Consider the following 18198-nt stretch of genomic DNA (forward strand, 5'->3'; position numbering starts at 1 on the left):
CTCCACCTCTTCAGCAAGTGCAGCTCTCTTTTTTGTAAAAAATAAAGATGGTTCACTCCGACCAATCATTGATTATCGTTCTCTCAATAATATCACCGTAAAAAATAGATACCCATTACCACTCATTCCAGAACTCATTGAGCGTCTACAGAACGCCAAGATCTATACAAAACTAGACCTCAGAGGTGCATATAATCTGATCAGAATCCGTTCGGGTGACGAATGGAAAACTGCCTTCAAAACCCGATATGGACTTTTTGAGTATTGTGTAATGCCTTTCAGGTTATGTAACGCTCCAGCAACTTTTCAGTGGTTCATTAATGATATTTTTCATGATCTACTTGATATTTGCGTTGTAATTTATTTGGATGACATCTTAATTTATTCTGAGAATCAGGATGAACATCACAAACATGTGCGCTGGGTTCTGGCTAGGCTTAGGACACACTCTTTGTATGCAAAACTTGAAAAGTGTGTATTCAATCAAACTACTATTTCCTTTCTGGGTTACCAAATTACTCCTAGTGGAGTTCAGATGGATCGATCTAAGGTAGATTGCATTCTGTCCTGGCCTTCACCACAAACTAGGAAAGCTCTTCAGAGATTTCTCGGTTTTTCAAATTACTACAGAAAGTTCATAAAAAACTTTTCAGCTATTGTGAGACCATTAACCAGCTTAACCAGTTCAAAGATACCTTTTGTTTGGAATGATGATGCACAGAAATCGTTTGACACACTCAAGAATAGTTACATTTCTGCTCCTATTCTTCAATTGCCAAATCCATCATACCATTTCACATTAGAAGTAGATGCTTCGCATTTTGCTCTTGGCGCTGTACTCTCCCAACAACCTACATTATCGGACCCACTACATCCAGTTGCCTTTTTTTCCAGGACACTCTCCTCAGCGGAAAAAAATTATCCTATTGGTGAGAAAGAATTATTAGCAATAAGAGATGCTCTCTCTAACTGGAGACATTTGCTGGAGGGTTCAACACATACTATCACCATCCTCACTGATCATCGAAATTTACAACACTTAAAATCTTGCAAAACTCTCTCTGCCCGTCAAGTCAGATGGAGTCTATTTTTTGATAGATTCAATTTTGTTATTTCCTACCTTCCTGGTACTCAAAATACTAAAGCAGACTCTTTGTCTCGTATGCATGAAGAACAAACATTGGAGATTCCACCATTTTCAATTATTCCATCCAATAGGATTCTGGGTACTACTATGACCTTCAATAAGTTGCTTATTCAAACCCTTACTAAAGAGAGATCTCATTTACCTATGGGTTTACAACAAGAGTCTAACGGACTACTAACTTTTAACAAGATATATGTTCCACCAAAATTGCAACTTATGTTACTAAAACAACTTCATGATGCTCCACTTGCAGGACATCCTGGGATTACTAAGACCCTTCATCTAGTCAAGAGAAATTACTGGTGGCCAAATCTCACAAAGACAGTTCAGGACTATGTTAATTCTTGTCAGACCTGTGCCACCAACAAACATTCTAGAAAACCTCCCTATGGTCTATTAACTTCTATCCCAGTACCAAATAGACCTTGGGACGTTATTTCTATGGATTTCATAGTTGACCTCCCAAGGTCAAATGGAACAAACACCATCATGGTCACAGTTGATGTTCTAACAAAGATGGCCCATTTTGTACCTTTGAAGAGGTTACCAACCTCTCAAGAGACTGCAAAGGCTTTCATATCCAATATTCTTAAACTTCATGGCTTACCATCTCAGATCATTTCAGATAGAGGCTCACAATTTATTTCCAGATTCTGGAAAGCTCTCTGTCAAACTCTACAAATAGATCATCGCATGTCAACCGCCTATCACCCCCAAACTAATGGGCAAACAGAACGGGTAAATCAAACATTGGAACAATATCTGCGCTGTTACTGCACTCACCTCCAAGACGACTGGTTTCATTTACTTCCACATGCAGAATTTGCTTACAACAACGCTTCCAGTTCATCCTCCCAGTTTTCACCTTTTTACGCAAATTATGGTTTTCATCCTAATAATTTACCGTCTACTTTTCCTTCAACTAATGTCCCTGCTGTTCAGAATCTTTTATCAACCATAAAGGATACTCTAGATACTCTCCGTTCTAATCTTGAAGATGCACAGATTAGACAAAAGAAGTACTACGATTCTCATAGAACAAAACCCCCATCATATAAGATTGGAGATTTGGTATGGTTATCTACTAGGAATTTACGACTCAAGATTCCTTCTAAGAAACTTGGCCGTCAGTACACGGGACCTTTTCCAATTTCCCACATCATTAATAATAATGCTGTCAGATTAATTCTACCCTCCGATTGGAAGATTCATCCATCCTTCCATGTTTCATTAATTAAACCTTACAAACCAAACCCTTTTCCAAACAGAGATCCACAACCTCCTCCACCAGTTCAAGTTTTTGGTGAAACTGAATATCAAGTAGAGAAGATTTTGGATTCTAGGAGGAGAGGTTCTTCCATTCAATACTTGATTCGTTGGAAAGGCTATTCTCCCACAGATGATTCCTGGGAATGCTCATCAGATATTCATGCCCCTAGACTTATTAAGCAGTTCCATCACAAATATCCTGATAAACCATCTCCTATTAGGTGCCCCCGGATGGGCCCCTTGAGGAGGGGAGTATGTAACGCTATTTGCGTTAATTTGTGTACTAGGAGCGCAGCTTTACCTACTATGACAGCTGCGCTCCATTCACGAAGACATCCGCGTCACTTCCGGTACGCGGACGTCTGCGCTCCACGCTGGAACGCGGAAGTGCGTTCCAGTGTGTGGCGCTCGGCGTGCATGGGAGACCGGGCTATTTAAACCTCCAGCACTGGCGACAGGTTGTTGGAATATTCCTGTTGGACCCTGCCGCCACCTGGAGACCCTCCACCAACCCACACCAACCTTGAAGTTTACTTGTGGGACACTTGGATCCAGATCTCATTGCTATACAGGATAGAAGGACCACCAGCTTTACACCTGTGCTTACTTTCCCAGTCTAGACTACCTCCTAACCGCAAGTATATAGAGTATATTACTGCATATTGGGATTACCATCTACTCCTGTGCAAACAGACCTGGTTCACACTACCTCTTAAACTGCATAAGTATATAGAGCATATTACTGCATATTGGGATTACCATCTACTCCTGTGCAAACAGACCTGGTCCACACTACCTCTCAAACTGCTTGTGTTTAAAGACTATTTTGCCACACAGATAGTGTTGCTACCCATAGTCTGGACTATCTCCTTCTCTCTCTCTCAGAAATACATATTAACTGTTGAGATACTAGCTCTAATTATATGGGGGCTTCTTTCTATATGTTATATCAAGAGTGCTAATTTCCTACATGACTCAAGTTCACTACCTATATATATTCAGAAAGCACTTACTAAAGACTTATCCTTGTTATTTTTCTAGATAAGGTTACAACATAGTTTAACAAGTATTAAACTATTACTACATGTTTTGCTCCAAGCAGAGGATATGATGATATAGACCCCATACTCTTATAGTTCAGTGAGAGTGAGCTGGTGGTTAATTCTGATAGGCCTCTACAGCTGGAGTCTAAACTTGAGACAGAGTGTTCTCAGAATCAGGGTCGTAACACCGTGTCCTGCCCTAGGGGAGTGTTTGGGGACCCGGGTCCTGCCCCAGGGGAGTGTTTGGGGACCCGGGTCCTGCCCCAGGGGAGTGTTTGGGGACCCGTGTCCTGCCCTAGGGGAGTGTTTGGGGACCCGTGTTCTGCCCTAGGGGAGTGTTTGGGGACCCGAGTCCTGCCCCAGGGGACATGTATCAATGCAAAAAAAGTTTACAAAACGGACGTTTTTTCCGGAGCAGTGATTTTAATAATGCTTAAAGTGAAACAATAAAAGTGAAATGTTCCTTTAAATTTAGTACCTGGGGGGTGTCTATAGTATGCCTGTAAAGTAGCACTTTTTCCCCGTGTTTAGAACTGTCCCTGCACAAAATGACATTTCTAAAAGAAAAAAAGTAATTTAACTACATCCCTACCGCGTCATTGTGAAATGACGGTGGCAGGAACCCCTCCTCGATCCGGGTGGACGTCATATGACGTCCTGCGTTCCCGGCGATCTAGGGCGCGCGCGGCGACGCTCGTGACCCGGCGCGGGTGCCCCGGCGCCCGCTATTCCCGCCGGGTGCCCGCGATTGTCGGTAATCACAGCAGGAGTGTGTATCTGTGTGTGTGTAAACACATAGATCCACCTCCTGTCAGCGGTGAGGAGACCAATGTGTGTTCCCAGTACAGAGGAACACACATCGGTCTCCTCCCCTTGAGAGTCCCCTCCCCCCTACAGTTATAACACACCTTAGGGCACATATTAACCCCTTCCAACGCCCCCTAGTGGTTAACCCCTTCCCTGCCAGTCACATTTACACAGTAATCAATGCATATTTATAGCATTAATCGCTGTATAAATGTGAATGTCCCAAAAACGTGTCAAAAGTGTCCGATGTGTTCGCCGCAATGTCACGGTAACAGTAAAAAAAAATCGCAAATCGCCGCCAATACTAGTAAAAAAAATAATAAAATAAAAATGCCATAAATCTATCACCTATTTTGTAGACGCTATAACTTTTGCGCAAACCAATCAATATATGATTATTGCGATTTTTTTTACCAAAAATATGTAGAAGAATACGTATCGGCCTAAACTGAGGAAAAAAAAAACGTTTTGTTTTTTTTAAATTGTGATATTTATTAAATAAAAAAGTAAAAAATAGTGGCCTGGATTCAAGAAGCAATTGCGCCTGTGTAACCATAGGTTACACAGCGCAATTGCTTACTTGCCCCGGCGTAACGACTTCTCCTGATTCAGGAAACTCGTTACGCAGACTGCAGCCTAAGATATGCGCGGCATAAGGCTCTTATGCCCGCATATCTTAGGCTGCATTCTTGCGATGGCCGCTAGGTGGCGTTCCCGTTGTGCTCAGCGTATAGTATGCAAATTGCATACTAACACCGATTCACAACGTTGCGCGAGCCCTGCGTACGCAATTTACGTTGTTTCCGTACGGCGGTTTTTGCGTAAGGCTGCCCCTGCTATTAGCAGGGGCAGCCAATGTTACGTATACCCGTCGTTCCCGCGTCGCGAAATTTGAAATTTACGTAGTTTGTGTAAGTGAATCGTGAATGGCGCTGGACGCCATTCACGTTCACTTTGAAGCAAATGACGTCCTTGCGACGTCATTTGCCGCAATGCACGTCGGGAAAGTTTCCCGACGGAGCATGCGCTCTACGATCGGTGCGGGAACGCGCCTAATTAAAATGATTCCTGCCCCCTACGGGATCATTTAAATTGCGCGCGCTTACGCCGGGCATTTTGCCGGCGCGACCGCGCATTTTACGGAGCTTCTGCTCCGTGAATCGAGGGCAGCGCAAAAAAATTGCGGGGGCGCAGGGCAAAAACGTTTCCCTGCGCCTCCGTAAAAAAAGCGCAATTCTTACTTAATCCGGGACAGTGTTTTTTTTTTTAAATTGTCGCTCTTCTTTTGTTTATAGCGCAAAAAATAAAAACCGCAGAGATGATCAAATACCACCAAAACAAATCTCTATTTGTGGGAACAAAATGATAAAAAAATTGTTTGGGTACAGTGTAGCACGACCGCGCAATTGTCATTCAAAGTGCGACAGTGCTGAAAGCTGAAAATTGGCTTGGGCAGGAAGGTGCGTAAGTGCCCGGTATGGAAGTGGCTCGCGGCTATAATGAATTGTCGGGTCCCGGCAATACAGATAAAAGTCATTGAAAAAAAAGCATGGGTCCCCCCTTCAGTCCATTACCAGGCCCTTTGGGTCTGGTATGAATATTAAAGGGAACCCTGAACCAAAAAAAAAAGGATAGGCCCCCCCCAAATTCCATATCAGGCCCTTCAGGTCTGGTATGGATATTAAGGGAAGCCCTGCACCAAAAAAAAATGGTGTGGGGTTCCCCCAAAAACTCCATACCAGAACCTTATCCAAGCACGCAACCTGGCAGGCCACAGGTAAAGAGGGGGGATGAGAGAGCACCCCCCTCCTGAACCGTACCAGGCCACATGCCCTCCACATGGGGAGGATGTACCCATGTTGATGGGGACAAGGGCCTCATCCCCACAACCCTTACCCGGTGGTTCTGAGGGTCTGCAGGCGGGAGGTTTATCGGAATCTGGAAGCCACCTTTAACAAAGAGGACCCCCAGATCCCGGCTCCCCCCTTTGTGAATTGGTAACGGGGTACATTGTACCTCTACCATTTCACAAAGAAAAAGTGTGAACATTTGAAAAAAACACAGGAGACGGCTTGGGATAAGTCCTTTATTAAAAATAAAAAAACATTCCAGCGATGTAATCCAGTCTGTCCAGCGTTTTAATGCATTCTCGATGTCCAGCGGTGATCCATTCTCCAGCGAGGAATGAATCATGATCTTGCCTGCACTGGAGGCACCCGCCTAATGACGCACAAGCTGTTTGACAGTTCTTTTATTACCGAGGGCAGGGCCACCCGTGACATGTGACCCCGCCCCCTCTGACGTGTCACGGGAAACCCTTGTGACGCGTTAGAGGGGGTGGGGTCACCCATCCACGTCAGGGTGGCTCCACCCTCGGTTATAAAAGAACTGTCAAACAGCTTGTGCGTCATTAGGCGGGTGCCTCCGATGCAGGGAGGATCGTGTGTCGTTTCTCGCTGGAGTGGAGAGCCGGTGCAGGCAAGATTGTGCTTCGTTCCTCGCTGGAGAGCATCGTTGGAGAATGGATCACTGCTGGACATCGAGAATGGATTACAACACTGGACAGACTGCATTACATCGCTGGAATGTTTTTTTATTTTTAATGAAGGACTTATCCCAAGCCGTCTCCTGTGATTTTAAAAATGTTCACACTTTTTCTTTGTGAAATGGTAGGGGTACAATGTACCCTTTACCAATGCACATCGGGGGGAGGGATCTGGGGGTCCCCTTTGGTAAAGGGGACTTCTAGGTTCCGATAAGCCCCCCACTCGCAAAACCCCACAACCACCGGGCAAGGGTTGTGGGGATGAGGCCCTTGTCCCTTCAAAATCCTCCCCATGCAGAGAAAGCCTTCGACAATGTCAGCTTCGAGTGGCTCTCCTTGTCCATGACGAAAATGGGCTTTTCAGGTCCCTTCTTTCACCTCATTAACGCCATGTACACATCCCCCACTGCGAAATTGGTGGCTGCGGGCCTACACTCAGGTAAATTTCGCCTTCACAAAGGCACTCCTCAGGGCTGCCCTTTATCCCCGCTCCTTTTCAAGACACCTTACTCAGGTAGCACCCCTTCACCCCTTCACGACGTCCTTCTATTCTCGGCGGATCCCTCCTCTGACATGTCCACCATCAAACAGGTTTTCGATATATTCCGTTCCTGTTCAGGTCTCCGTATAAATTATAGCAGGAATTAAATCCTTCCCTTAGGGACTGCCCCCCCTGGATCCATCACTCCATTTTCTCGGCCTCTAAATCCCACATCATCTATCTTGGCATCAAAATTGGGAAAGTACCTTCCTTTTTGTATTACCTAAACTACCCCCCTCTGATTACTAAAATCTCTCAGGAACTGGCAAACTGGTTGGATCTCCCCCTCTTGAGTCAGCTATTTCCAAATTTATATGGCGGGGCAGGAGACCACGCATAGCTTTGAAGAAATTGTTTCTTCCCAGATGCGAGGGGGGGGGGGGGTGTTAATCTACCGAATGTTAGAACTTATAATTTAGCATGTTTGTTGAGAACTAGCTTAGATTGGATTTCGCAATCGTCACAGTATTCAAACTATCCTTTGGAATCTGCTATGGCTCATCCTTTCTCCCTAGTGGCCCTTCTACACTGCAAATGGAAGTTGGTTCCAGCCTTATACCAACACAACTTGCTGCTGAGAGACACAGTTATCGCCTGGAGAGAAATCAGGAAAAGCCTTAAGCTATCCCCCTTCATGTCCAGACACCTACCAATTCAGGGGAACCCAAGTTTCCCCCCGGGACTAGACCACAGGCCCTTCAAAATCTGGCAGGAAAAGGGTCTCACACATGTGATACCTCCTCTGGTCGCCCTTTATCTTTTGCGACTGTTGCTACAACTTTCTCTTTGCCCCAATCTCATGTTTTCCACTTTTGGCAATGCACCAACTATCTGAAGAGTACCTGCAATGAGGCATGCAAGCGCTTTTCACCTAACTTCACCGACCAGCGTCTTCTAGAGGGATCCTACAAAATCTTGGACATTTACAAACCTCTACTACAAAAAAACTATCCCCTCTCTGGCTTCCTCATCTGCAGCCAACTGGGGGAGGGACTTTCCGGATGACGACTTAATAGACAAAATGCTTCAGGGCTTCAACAAAGTTCAACGACTGACCCCAAATGAAATCTGGAAAGAAACTCAACTGAAAATCCTACACCGGGCTCACATACCCTTTCTGCATTCCGCAACGGATCGATATGACTCCAACTGCCCCTTGTGTCACCTACCTAGACCTTCTTTAACCCATTGCTTCTGGGCATGCTCTTACATCTCTTCCTTCTGGGAACAGGTACTGGCCTACATTTTTGGGATTACCCTGCTGAAACTGCCTTAAGACCCACTGCTCCTCATCTTTAGATACCAGGACCCCCTACTGCTGCAATGGTCTCGTCAGACTAGTTCAACTTCCCCTGGTCCTCCACACCCTTCTCGTGCCTACAAGGACTGGTCTCCAATCTGCCTTCTTGTCGCTTGAAGGGCTATTTTGAAAAATTGGACCTCTTCTCACTGTCCTTCGGTTACCCAAGTACAGCGTGAGCTCCTTCTTCTCCTATACAAAGACCGAGCCAACACAGATTTTAAACGCAAAGCTTCCAAAGCTCGCTTCCTCTACCATTTGGGAACCCTTTATGCGCTCAACATTATCCCCTGAGGACTACGCCAACTTTGAGCATTATTCCTTCTCATTCTTCAAATCCCCTCTGCCTTCTTCCCCCGGAGAAGAGCCTCCCTTAAAGTTCAAACCACCACCATCAACTGACCAACCGCTGTATGTTACCTGAGCAGTCATTCTATCAACCCGGATACCGCCATGATTATACTTTTGAAGCGCGACATGTTGGGTATCAATTTACTCAGCGTAACATTATCTTTCACATTTTTGTGTTTTTTAATTCAATAAAGTATGTTTTTTTTCCAAAAAAATTGCGCTTGTAAGACCGCTGCGCAAATACGGCGTGACAAAGTATTGCAACAGCCGCCATTTTATTCTCTAGGGTGTCTGAAAATTGACTTTACAGGTTCAGCTCCCATTAACTTCAATGGGGTTAGAATTCAGCATCCAAACTTTTCATATGTTTGGCCAAAATTTCTGGTGAGTTTGGCTCATCCCTAATTATTATAGGCGTGTGCACAGAGTGTGCCGGGCACACCCTAATCACTCATAATTGGCAAATGTCTAGAATGATATTCACAAATCTCTTCCTCAAGCAGGTTAAGGCGCTCCCAGTTCTCAGAAGGGCTGAAGGAACATCCCAAAGATGGGGCTTGCTTCCTCATTGCTTTCTTCTAATACTGCAATTAAGTTTGGGTGGACGGGATGGGGGTGTATCTGACCTCAGAGATCATGCCTGACTGCCTTCTTCTGGTTATGTGTCACGTGTGCACTGAGCAGAAGAAGTCATAGGGAGTGTGCTAACATTATATGCAATAGATATATATAGACTGTATATATTGAGGTGCACTCCCTAATGCCATAGGCTGCACACACCTATGCTAATTATAGACATTCACCTTCCACTTTCTAAGGTACGCCTGTTCAATGGATTGGTAACACAAATTGCTAATCAGCCAATCACATGACAGCAACTTAATGCATTTAGGCATCTAGACGCGGTGAAGAAGACTTGCTGAAGGTTAAACTGAGCATCAGAATGGGGAAGAAAGGAGATTGAGGTGACTTTGGACGTGGCGTGGTTGTTGGTGGCAGACGGGCCGGTCTGAGTATTTCAGGGATTTTCACACATAACCATCTCTCGGGTAACCAACAAGGGCCCCTTTGTTAAAGGGGGGCTTCCAGATTCTTTTAAGCCCCCACCCGCAGACCCCGACAACCACTGGCCCGGGTTGTTGGGAAGAGGCCATTGTCCCCATCAACATGGGGACAAGGTGCTCTGGGGTGGTGGGGCACAGTCTCCCCTGCCAGGTTGCATGCTCTGATAAGGGTCTGGTTTGGCTTTTGGGGGTGTCCCCTCCAAATCCATACCAGACTAAAGGGCCTGGTGTGGACTGGAGGGGGGACCCCACGCCATTTTTTTTTCTTGGATTTTTTCCGCCGTTAATTTATTTTATTTTATATTCAGCTGTCATCGGTGAAGCCCGCTGACAGCTGATGACTCCTCCATCTCTAAGGAATCGCAAAATTCAAATGTTGGTAAAAAACATGGTTACAAAAAAAACGCAGAAAGCACAGCAAAAAGCACGGCAGAAATGCTTAAAAGCAACATGCATAGATGTGAATTGAGCCTTAGTACTAGGGTTGTCCCGATACCACTTTTTTGAGACCGAGTACAAGTACCGATACTTTTTTTAAGTACTCGCCGATACCGAATACCGATACTTTTTTTTTTATGTCATGTGACAGTATTAATTTTTTTTTTTTTACAGTGATTTATTTTGTTTTTGTTTTTTGTTTTTTGTTTTTTAGGGGGGGTGGATTGTCAGTGTGTTTTTTTTATTATTATTATTTACATTTTGTTTTTTTAATATGTATTGCAATTTTATTTTTATTTTTAATCAGCCCTGTTGGGGGTCTTTGTAGAGATATCAGGGGTCTTAACAGACCTCTGACATCTCCCCTTTAAGACAGAGAAAGGGACTAAGGACACTGATTCCCCAGTCCCTTTCTCAGCTGCACTGGAAATGAATGGACAGGAGACAGAGGCTCCTATCCATTCATAAACTGAAGCATTGTAAACACAGTTTACGATGCTCAGTTATATGAATGGACAGAGTCAGTGATCACTGACTCTGTACATTCAGAAAAGGTAGGAGCCAGGTTTAGCGGCTCCTACAGCCGCTCTCCATCCTGACAGAGGGGGCGGAGGAGGACATGAAGGGGGACACAGAGCACGGAGGGGGAGGCAGCAGCACGGAGGGGGGACACAGAACATGGAGGGGGGGAGAACAGAATGGAGGACAGCTGCGGCACGGCACGGAGGGGGAGAACAGAACGGAGGACAGCTGAGGCATGGCACGGAGGGGGTAAGCAGAATGGCAGCGGCACGGCACGGAGGGGGGGACACAGGAGCATGGAGGAAGAGAGCAGATGGGCAGCGGCACGGAGGGGGGACACGGAGCATGGAGGAAGAGAGCAGAACGGATGGGGGAACTGGAGATGGATACAGGGAAAGTCAGGTATCGGGTAAAGTATCGGAGCATTTTCCCCGAGTACAAGTACTCGGGGAAATGCTTGGTATCGGTCCCGATACCGATACTAGTATCGGTATCGGGACAACCCTACTTAGTACCAATTGAGCATGCCACAGCCTACCTGAGTATAATGTCCAAATTTTTTTTTCTGATTTAGGGGCAATTGGGATTTTACGGTTTTGGGTGGGTTAATAAAATTGTGTTTTTTTTTTATATGGATGAGGCCTGGAGGGCTCATCCAATCCAGTAATAACACAGAAGACCTTTCCATTTATTTCTGGATCTGATCACTTTAAGCACATTTTCGGCAAATAATCTGAGCTCCTGGATGAGAGACCCGTGTGGCCGACACCACCCAACTGCGGGGGCGCTATCTGCATACGTCTACAAAGGAACAGCAAATATAAGCCACACCTTTTATAATAAAATACAAATAAGTCACAATGACTTGACTTACCCGTCTACAACGTCCATCTTTTCCTGTAAGAGCACAGTGTGAGGTTCAGAAGACATCTGGTGAAACAAACCAAACAACAAAAATGTTTTTTTCCAGAATCAATGAAAAGTTCTGGTGGTGACCCCCGGAAGAAGTTTTTGCAGTTTGTGGCCCTTAGGGTGGGCAGGAGGGGGCGACTGCCCTGGGCACAGTGGTATTATATGAGCCAGAGGGGCTACTGCCCTGGGCACTGTGGTATCATATGAGCCAGAGAGGCGACTTCCATGGGCACTGTAGTATCATATGAGCCAGAGGGGCAACTGCCCTGGGCACTGTGGTATCATATGAGCCAGAGAGGCGACTTCCATGGGCACTGTGGTATCATATGAGCCAGAGGGGCTACTGCCCTGGGCACTGTGGTATCATATGAGCCAGAGAGGCGACTTCCATGGGCACTGTGGTATCATATGAGCCAGACGGGAGACTGCCCTGAGCACTGTGGTATCATATGAGCCAGAGGGGCGACTGCCCTGGGCACTGTGTTATCATATGAGCCAGAGGGGAGACTGCCCTGGCACTGTGGTATCGTATGAGCCAGAGAGGCGACTGCCCTGGGCACTGTGGTATCATATGAGCCAGAGGGGAGACTGCCCTGGCACTGTGGTATCGTATGAGCCAGAGAGGCGACTGCCCTGGGCACTGTGGTATCATATGAGCCAGAGGGGAGACTGCCCTGGCACTGTGGTATCGTATGAGCCAGGGAGGCAACTGCCCTGGGCACTGTGGTATCATATGAGCCAGAGGGGCGACTGCTCTGGGCACTGTGGTATCATATGAGCCAGAGGGGCTACTGCCCTGGCCACTGTGGTATCATATGAGCCAGAGAGGCACTTCCATGGGCACTGTGGTATCATATGAGCCAGACGGGAGACTGCCCTGGGCACTGTGGTATCATATGAGCCAGAGGGGCGACTGCCCTGGGCACTGTGGTATCATATGAGTCAGAGGGGCGACTGCCCTGGGCACTGTGGTATCATATGAGTCAGAGGGGCGACTGCCCTGGGCACTGTGGTATCATATGAGTCAGAAGGGCGACTGTCCTGGGCACTGTGGTATCATATGAGCCAGAAGGGTGACTGCACTGGGCACTGTGGTATCATATGAGCCAGAAGGGCGACTGCCCTGGGCACTGTGGTATCATATGGGCTGTGGGGTGGCTGCCAGAAAAGACCTAGTCTTAAAGAACAACAACCTTTGCATGCATATACACAACACCACCAGGATGTACATATTGTAGGAGGATTTTCACATAACCCCATGGCAGTGTATTAACTGTGTGGGTGGGGTTTAGGGTGCCCTAGTGGGGAACAGGCAGCAACTTACAGAATTGTAAATGTAGAACTATAGGCAAAACGGTATGCAACTAATATTTGTGTAGGAGAGGCAAGTATAGCTGAGTTGAGTTGAGAGTGTATGTCCCTTTAAGATATTCTACAGCAAACCACTAAAGTGACTTTAAAGCGGAGGTTCACCCAAAAATCAACTTTCTGTCACTAGATCCAGCATACTGCTGACATCTGCAGTATGCTGGATCTTTTTTTTTTGTACTTATCGTTTTAGCGGCCTTTCTTCTCCGGCTCCGAGCGGGGAATCCTTCGGGAGTAGGCGTTCCTAAATCAAGCGCAGTTGATTGATGGGCTTGGATAGCGTGTCACGCCATCCAGAAATAGCCGACGTGACTCTCGGCTGCTTACGGCTTACGGCTTTTCGGAAGGTGTGACGCGCTATCCAAGCCCGTCAATCAACTGCGCTTGATTTGGGAACGACTATACCCAGAAGGATTCCCCGCTCGGTGCCGGCGAAGAAAGACCTTTAAAATGATAAGTACAAAAAAAAAAAAAAAATCCTGTTCTCTAAGATGGATATCTCGGTAACGGCAGCAGCCGTTGCTACAACAGAGATATCCATCTTTCCTGTGAGCGGTCCTTCAAACGATAACGGTGGTCTCCGCAGCGAATTCGCTGCAAGATCACCGTTATCGGCGGTGGGAGAGGGCCCCCTCTCCTGCAGCTCTCCCGCACCCTCTGCCGCTTACCGGACCCGCCGGCAGCGGCGGAGGCGATCGGGTCTCCTGCTCGGCTGGGATACTTGTGAGGGCAAGATGGCGTCCACTCGTCTCCATAGCAGGGCGGAAGCAACGTCAAAACATCACTTCCGCCCATGCTTCTTAAAGGCATATTTTCTTGTTGTCATTTTTTCAAATGACAACATGACATGACGTCTTTTTGACCCCCCAGATCTCATATATAAGAGGACCTGTCATGCTTTTTTATATTACAAGGGATGTTTACAAAAATAGTGACCCATTTTTTTTTTTTTGTGTAAAAATTAATAAAATAAATAAAAATAAATAGGAAAACAAAAAAAAATGTTTTTAAAGCGCCCCGTCCCGACGAGCTCGCGCGCAGAAGCGAACGCATACGTGAGCAGCGCCGGCATATGAAAATGGTGTTCAAACCACACAAGTGAGGTATCGCCGCGATCGTTAGAGCGAGAGCAATAATTCTAGCCCTAGACCTTCTCTGTGACTCTAAAGATGCAACCTGTAGAATTTTTTAAACGTCGCCTATGGAGATTTTTAAGGGTAAAAGTTTGACGCCATTCCACGAGCGGGCGCAATTTTAAAAGCGTGACATGTTGGGTATCATTTTACTCGGCGTAACATTATCTTTCACAATATAAAAAAAAATTGGGCTAACTTTACTGTTGTCTTTTTTTTTTTATTAAAAAAAGTGATTTTTTTCCCCAAAAAAGTGCACTTGTTATTCTCTAGGGTGTTAGAAAACAATATATATAATGTTTGGGGGTTTTAAGTAATTTTATAGCAAAAAAAAAACTGTTTTAACCTTGTAAACACAGAGTCTGAAAAACAGGCAAGGTCCTTAAGTGGTTAAGTAATGGTAAAGTTATAACAAAATCAACTATACGCCCCCTATAGACCAGAAATGTAAAACCTGCCCTGGTCTATAGGGGGCGTACAGAGGGGAAGAGGGTTAACAAAACTTTCATTGACAATTCTGAGTTTTCTGGTGTTTATGGTTTTATAAACGCACAACATTCCATGGTTTAGATAGATTTCATAATTATTAACTCAACACTGCCAAAAAGTTTTAGTCTTTTTTAGTATTATAAGGTCTCCGCCGGGGGTCATTCAGTAACTTATTTAGAAATGTTATTACAAAATACAGACAAGTTCTGGATGCATTTTGATTGGCTGCTATGACCTTCTTGCTCTGCTTTGTATGAAAGACGCTTTCCCCGACTTGTTCATTCCCCGACCTAGCTGGGGTAGACGGTACACTTTGGTGGGGGTGGGTCAGCCAAGCCCTGTGACCTTTGACCTCTGGGAACCTGCCTTCTGACCTTTGACCTTTGAGGGAGGTCCCTGTTCCAATTCCTGAGTCCTAGCCATATTCTTCAATGGGAAACCCTAACCCCTAACCCTTACCCTGACCCCTAATCCCTAACCCAATACTTAAGCGAGAAAATAAAACCCTACGTCACCAAGCGCGTTCTCCGGTCAACCGACCAAAACCTTCTCCAAATTCCTAAATCCCGCTACAAATCGAAGGGAGAATGTAGATTTTCGGTCCAAGGACCACAGCTCTGGAATGCTCTACCCACTACCATCCGCTTGGAGGAAAACCATTAGGCCTTTAGGAAAAAACTAAAGACCCACCTCTTCTGAAGGACCAGCACGACTCTTGACGGAAAGCGCCTTGAGGCAATTAAGTTCGCATTTGTTGCACTATACAAGTTACTCACTCAACCCCTAACCCTTACCCTAGCCCCTAACCCTAGATGACCTTTGACCTATGAACTTTAACCCTAAGTGCATCTCCACTTAGTGATTCTCCCCACCCTGAACCCCTACCTTTCCCAGATTCCGCTCGGTTTGTTGGAAAAAAACATAAGTGTATCTCCACTTAGTAACTCTCCCCACCCAAAACCCCTAACTTTCCCAGAACCCGCTCGGAAAAAGGGGTAGCTAGAGGTAGCCCAAGTGGAAAATTGGGTATCACACTGGTAACAATGAATAGAAAGTCACTCACCTCATTGGCCGCCATTGGAGATGAAGGTAGGTCACCGCTGATCTCCCAACGTGTAAATCTGGTAAAACAAAGTCTTCTGAAGAGGATTATCTCAGATATACAGAAGACAGGATGGAGATGGTTGTACCAGTTATCAGCTGATGGTAGAAGTGCGGTTGGTTGGCAAAGCTTCCTGGAACGTGCGCGAGTTTTCAGGATTTTATAATTTTGGCCTTGCATCATATCATTGGACGGTTTCCCGGACACCTTTGCATCATTTCATTGGACGGTTTCCCGGACACCTTTGTATCATATCATTGGACGGTTTCCCGGACACCTTTGCATCATATCATTGGACGGTTTCCCGGACACCTTTGCATCATATCATTGGACGGTTTCCCGGACACCTTTGTATCATATCATTGGACGGGTTCCCGGACACCTTTGTTGTTCCCGTTTTACCAGTTTGGTTTTGTTTCAGTAGACCTCATCAGAACATGCTGGATCCTGTTAAAGCCTTGGGGCCGATCGGCAAAAAAAAAGCTCCTCTATGGAACTGCAGAGCGCAATGTGATTAAGAATATACAGCTGTGCTCCTAAGTTTACATACCCTGGCAGAATTTATGATTTCTTGCCAATTTTTCAGAGACTATGAATAATGACACAACAACTTTTCTCTCACTCGTGGTTAGTGTTTGGCTGAAGTGATTTATTATCAATCAACTGTGTTTACTCTTTTTATATTATAATGACAACAGAAACTACCCAAATGATCCTGATCAAAAGTTTACATACCCCAGTGGTTTTGGCCCTGATAACATGCATACAAGTTGACACAAAGTAAAATCCGTATATTTTGATAGAAAATTACTTAGAACCCCCAAACATTATATATATTTTTTTAGCAGAGAATCTAGAGAATAAAATGGCGATTGTTGCAATATTTTATGTCACACGGTATTTGTGCGGCGGTGTTTCAAACACAACTTTTTGGGAAAAATTTACTTTCATGAATTAAAAAAAAATGAAAAAGTAAAGGTAGCCCAATTTTTTTGCATAATGTGAAAGATAATGTTACGCCGAGTATATAGATACCAAGCATGTCACGCTTTATAATTGCACGCACTCGTGGAATGGCGACAAACTACGGTAACTAAAAATCTCCATAGGCAACGCTTTAAACTTTTTTTTACGGTTACCAGGTTAGAGTTACAGAGGAGGTCTAGGGCTAGAATTACTGCTCTCGCTCTGACGGTCGCGGCGATACCTCGCATGTGTGATTTGAACACTGTTTTCATATGCGGGCGCGACTTTCGTATGCGTTTTCAATATTTTTCTGTATTGTTTGTTTTCACCATTTAGCCGGCTAGTAGTAGTAATAATAGCCATTTTTCTTCACAGGAGCACTGTGGCATATTGATGTGTATGCTGACACACTAATTCATATCTGTGATTCAAGTTTAAAATTACTGTGTCACACTTGCACAATTTAAATTTAATTTATATTTTTATAGATTGTTTGTATTTAGGTTATCTACACCCAATATTGGGTACATTGTGTCCCTGATATATATATTTCACATATGGTTGATGGTGTATTATATCAGTCCACAGTCCACACCTCCAGAGATTAAACCCTCTGGATAATTAGATCAGCGCAGTACCGGGATGATGCCTGCAGCTGCGTATCATCCCGGTATAAGCCCCGAAAAGCCGAGGACGCATATATGCGTATGCTCGGCGTGAATGGCTATTAAAGGCAACCATCCTCACCTGTGATCTGTTTGCTTGTAATTGGTGTGTGTGTGTCTAAAAGGTCAATGACTTTCTGGACTCCTGACAGACCCTTGCATCTTACATCCAGTGCCGCACTGACGTTTCTGGTGTCAGGTCACCTGTGGCCAGATGACAAGTGCACCCCGTGGAGTCAGGGGTGCACCACAAGGTAGTGAACCCAATAGCAGACTGCTGCGGATGGACCACAGAATGGATATGGAGGAGAGGTTCGCTGGGGCACAAACAGGGATCCTATAGGAAGCTTGAACCCAAGATTCCCCAGGACGCGGAATCTAAGATCCAGCTGGTATTCACCAGAGCCTCTAGTGGTGAGGATGGCCTTCGCTGCAACTGAATCAAGGTCGCCGCCCCTGGAGTCTCCCAGGTCACGCTCTGTAGGTAGAGAGGGGAAGCAGCCACTCATGACACAAGAGATAGTGAAGGGTTAGCC

The 18198-nt window shown here is 45.4% G+C and overlaps 1 protein-coding gene across 2 annotated transcripts in view; it reads right to left on the reverse strand.

Annotated features, from left to right (window-relative positions):
- LOC120924718 (cytosolic phospholipase A2 gamma-like) overlaps nt 1–16269 on the reverse strand; it is a 553986-nt gene extending 537717 nt beyond the window's left edge. Inside the window, exons 1-2 of one of the 2 annotated variants that reach the window (XM_040335733.1) lie at nt 15993–16269; nt 11902–11957 (exon numbers count right to left, since the gene is read on the reverse strand). In XM_040335733.1, coding sequence (XP_040191667.1) covers nt 11902–11957; nt 15993–16214 — 278 coding nt within the window. In that variant the 5' untranslated portion in view covers nt 16215–16269. The remainder of the gene's footprint in view (nt 1–11901; nt 11958–15992) is intronic. The other variant, XM_040335734.1, reaches the window with a different exon arrangement.
- Between the last annotated feature and the right edge of the window lie 1929 nt (nt 16270–18198).

Source organism: Rana temporaria, chromosome 1 (genome assembly GCF_905171775.1).
Source record: "Rana temporaria chromosome 1, aRanTem1.1, whole genome shotgun sequence".
NCBI classification, from domain to species: Eukaryota; Metazoa; Chordata; class Amphibia; order Anura; family Ranidae; genus Rana; species Rana temporaria.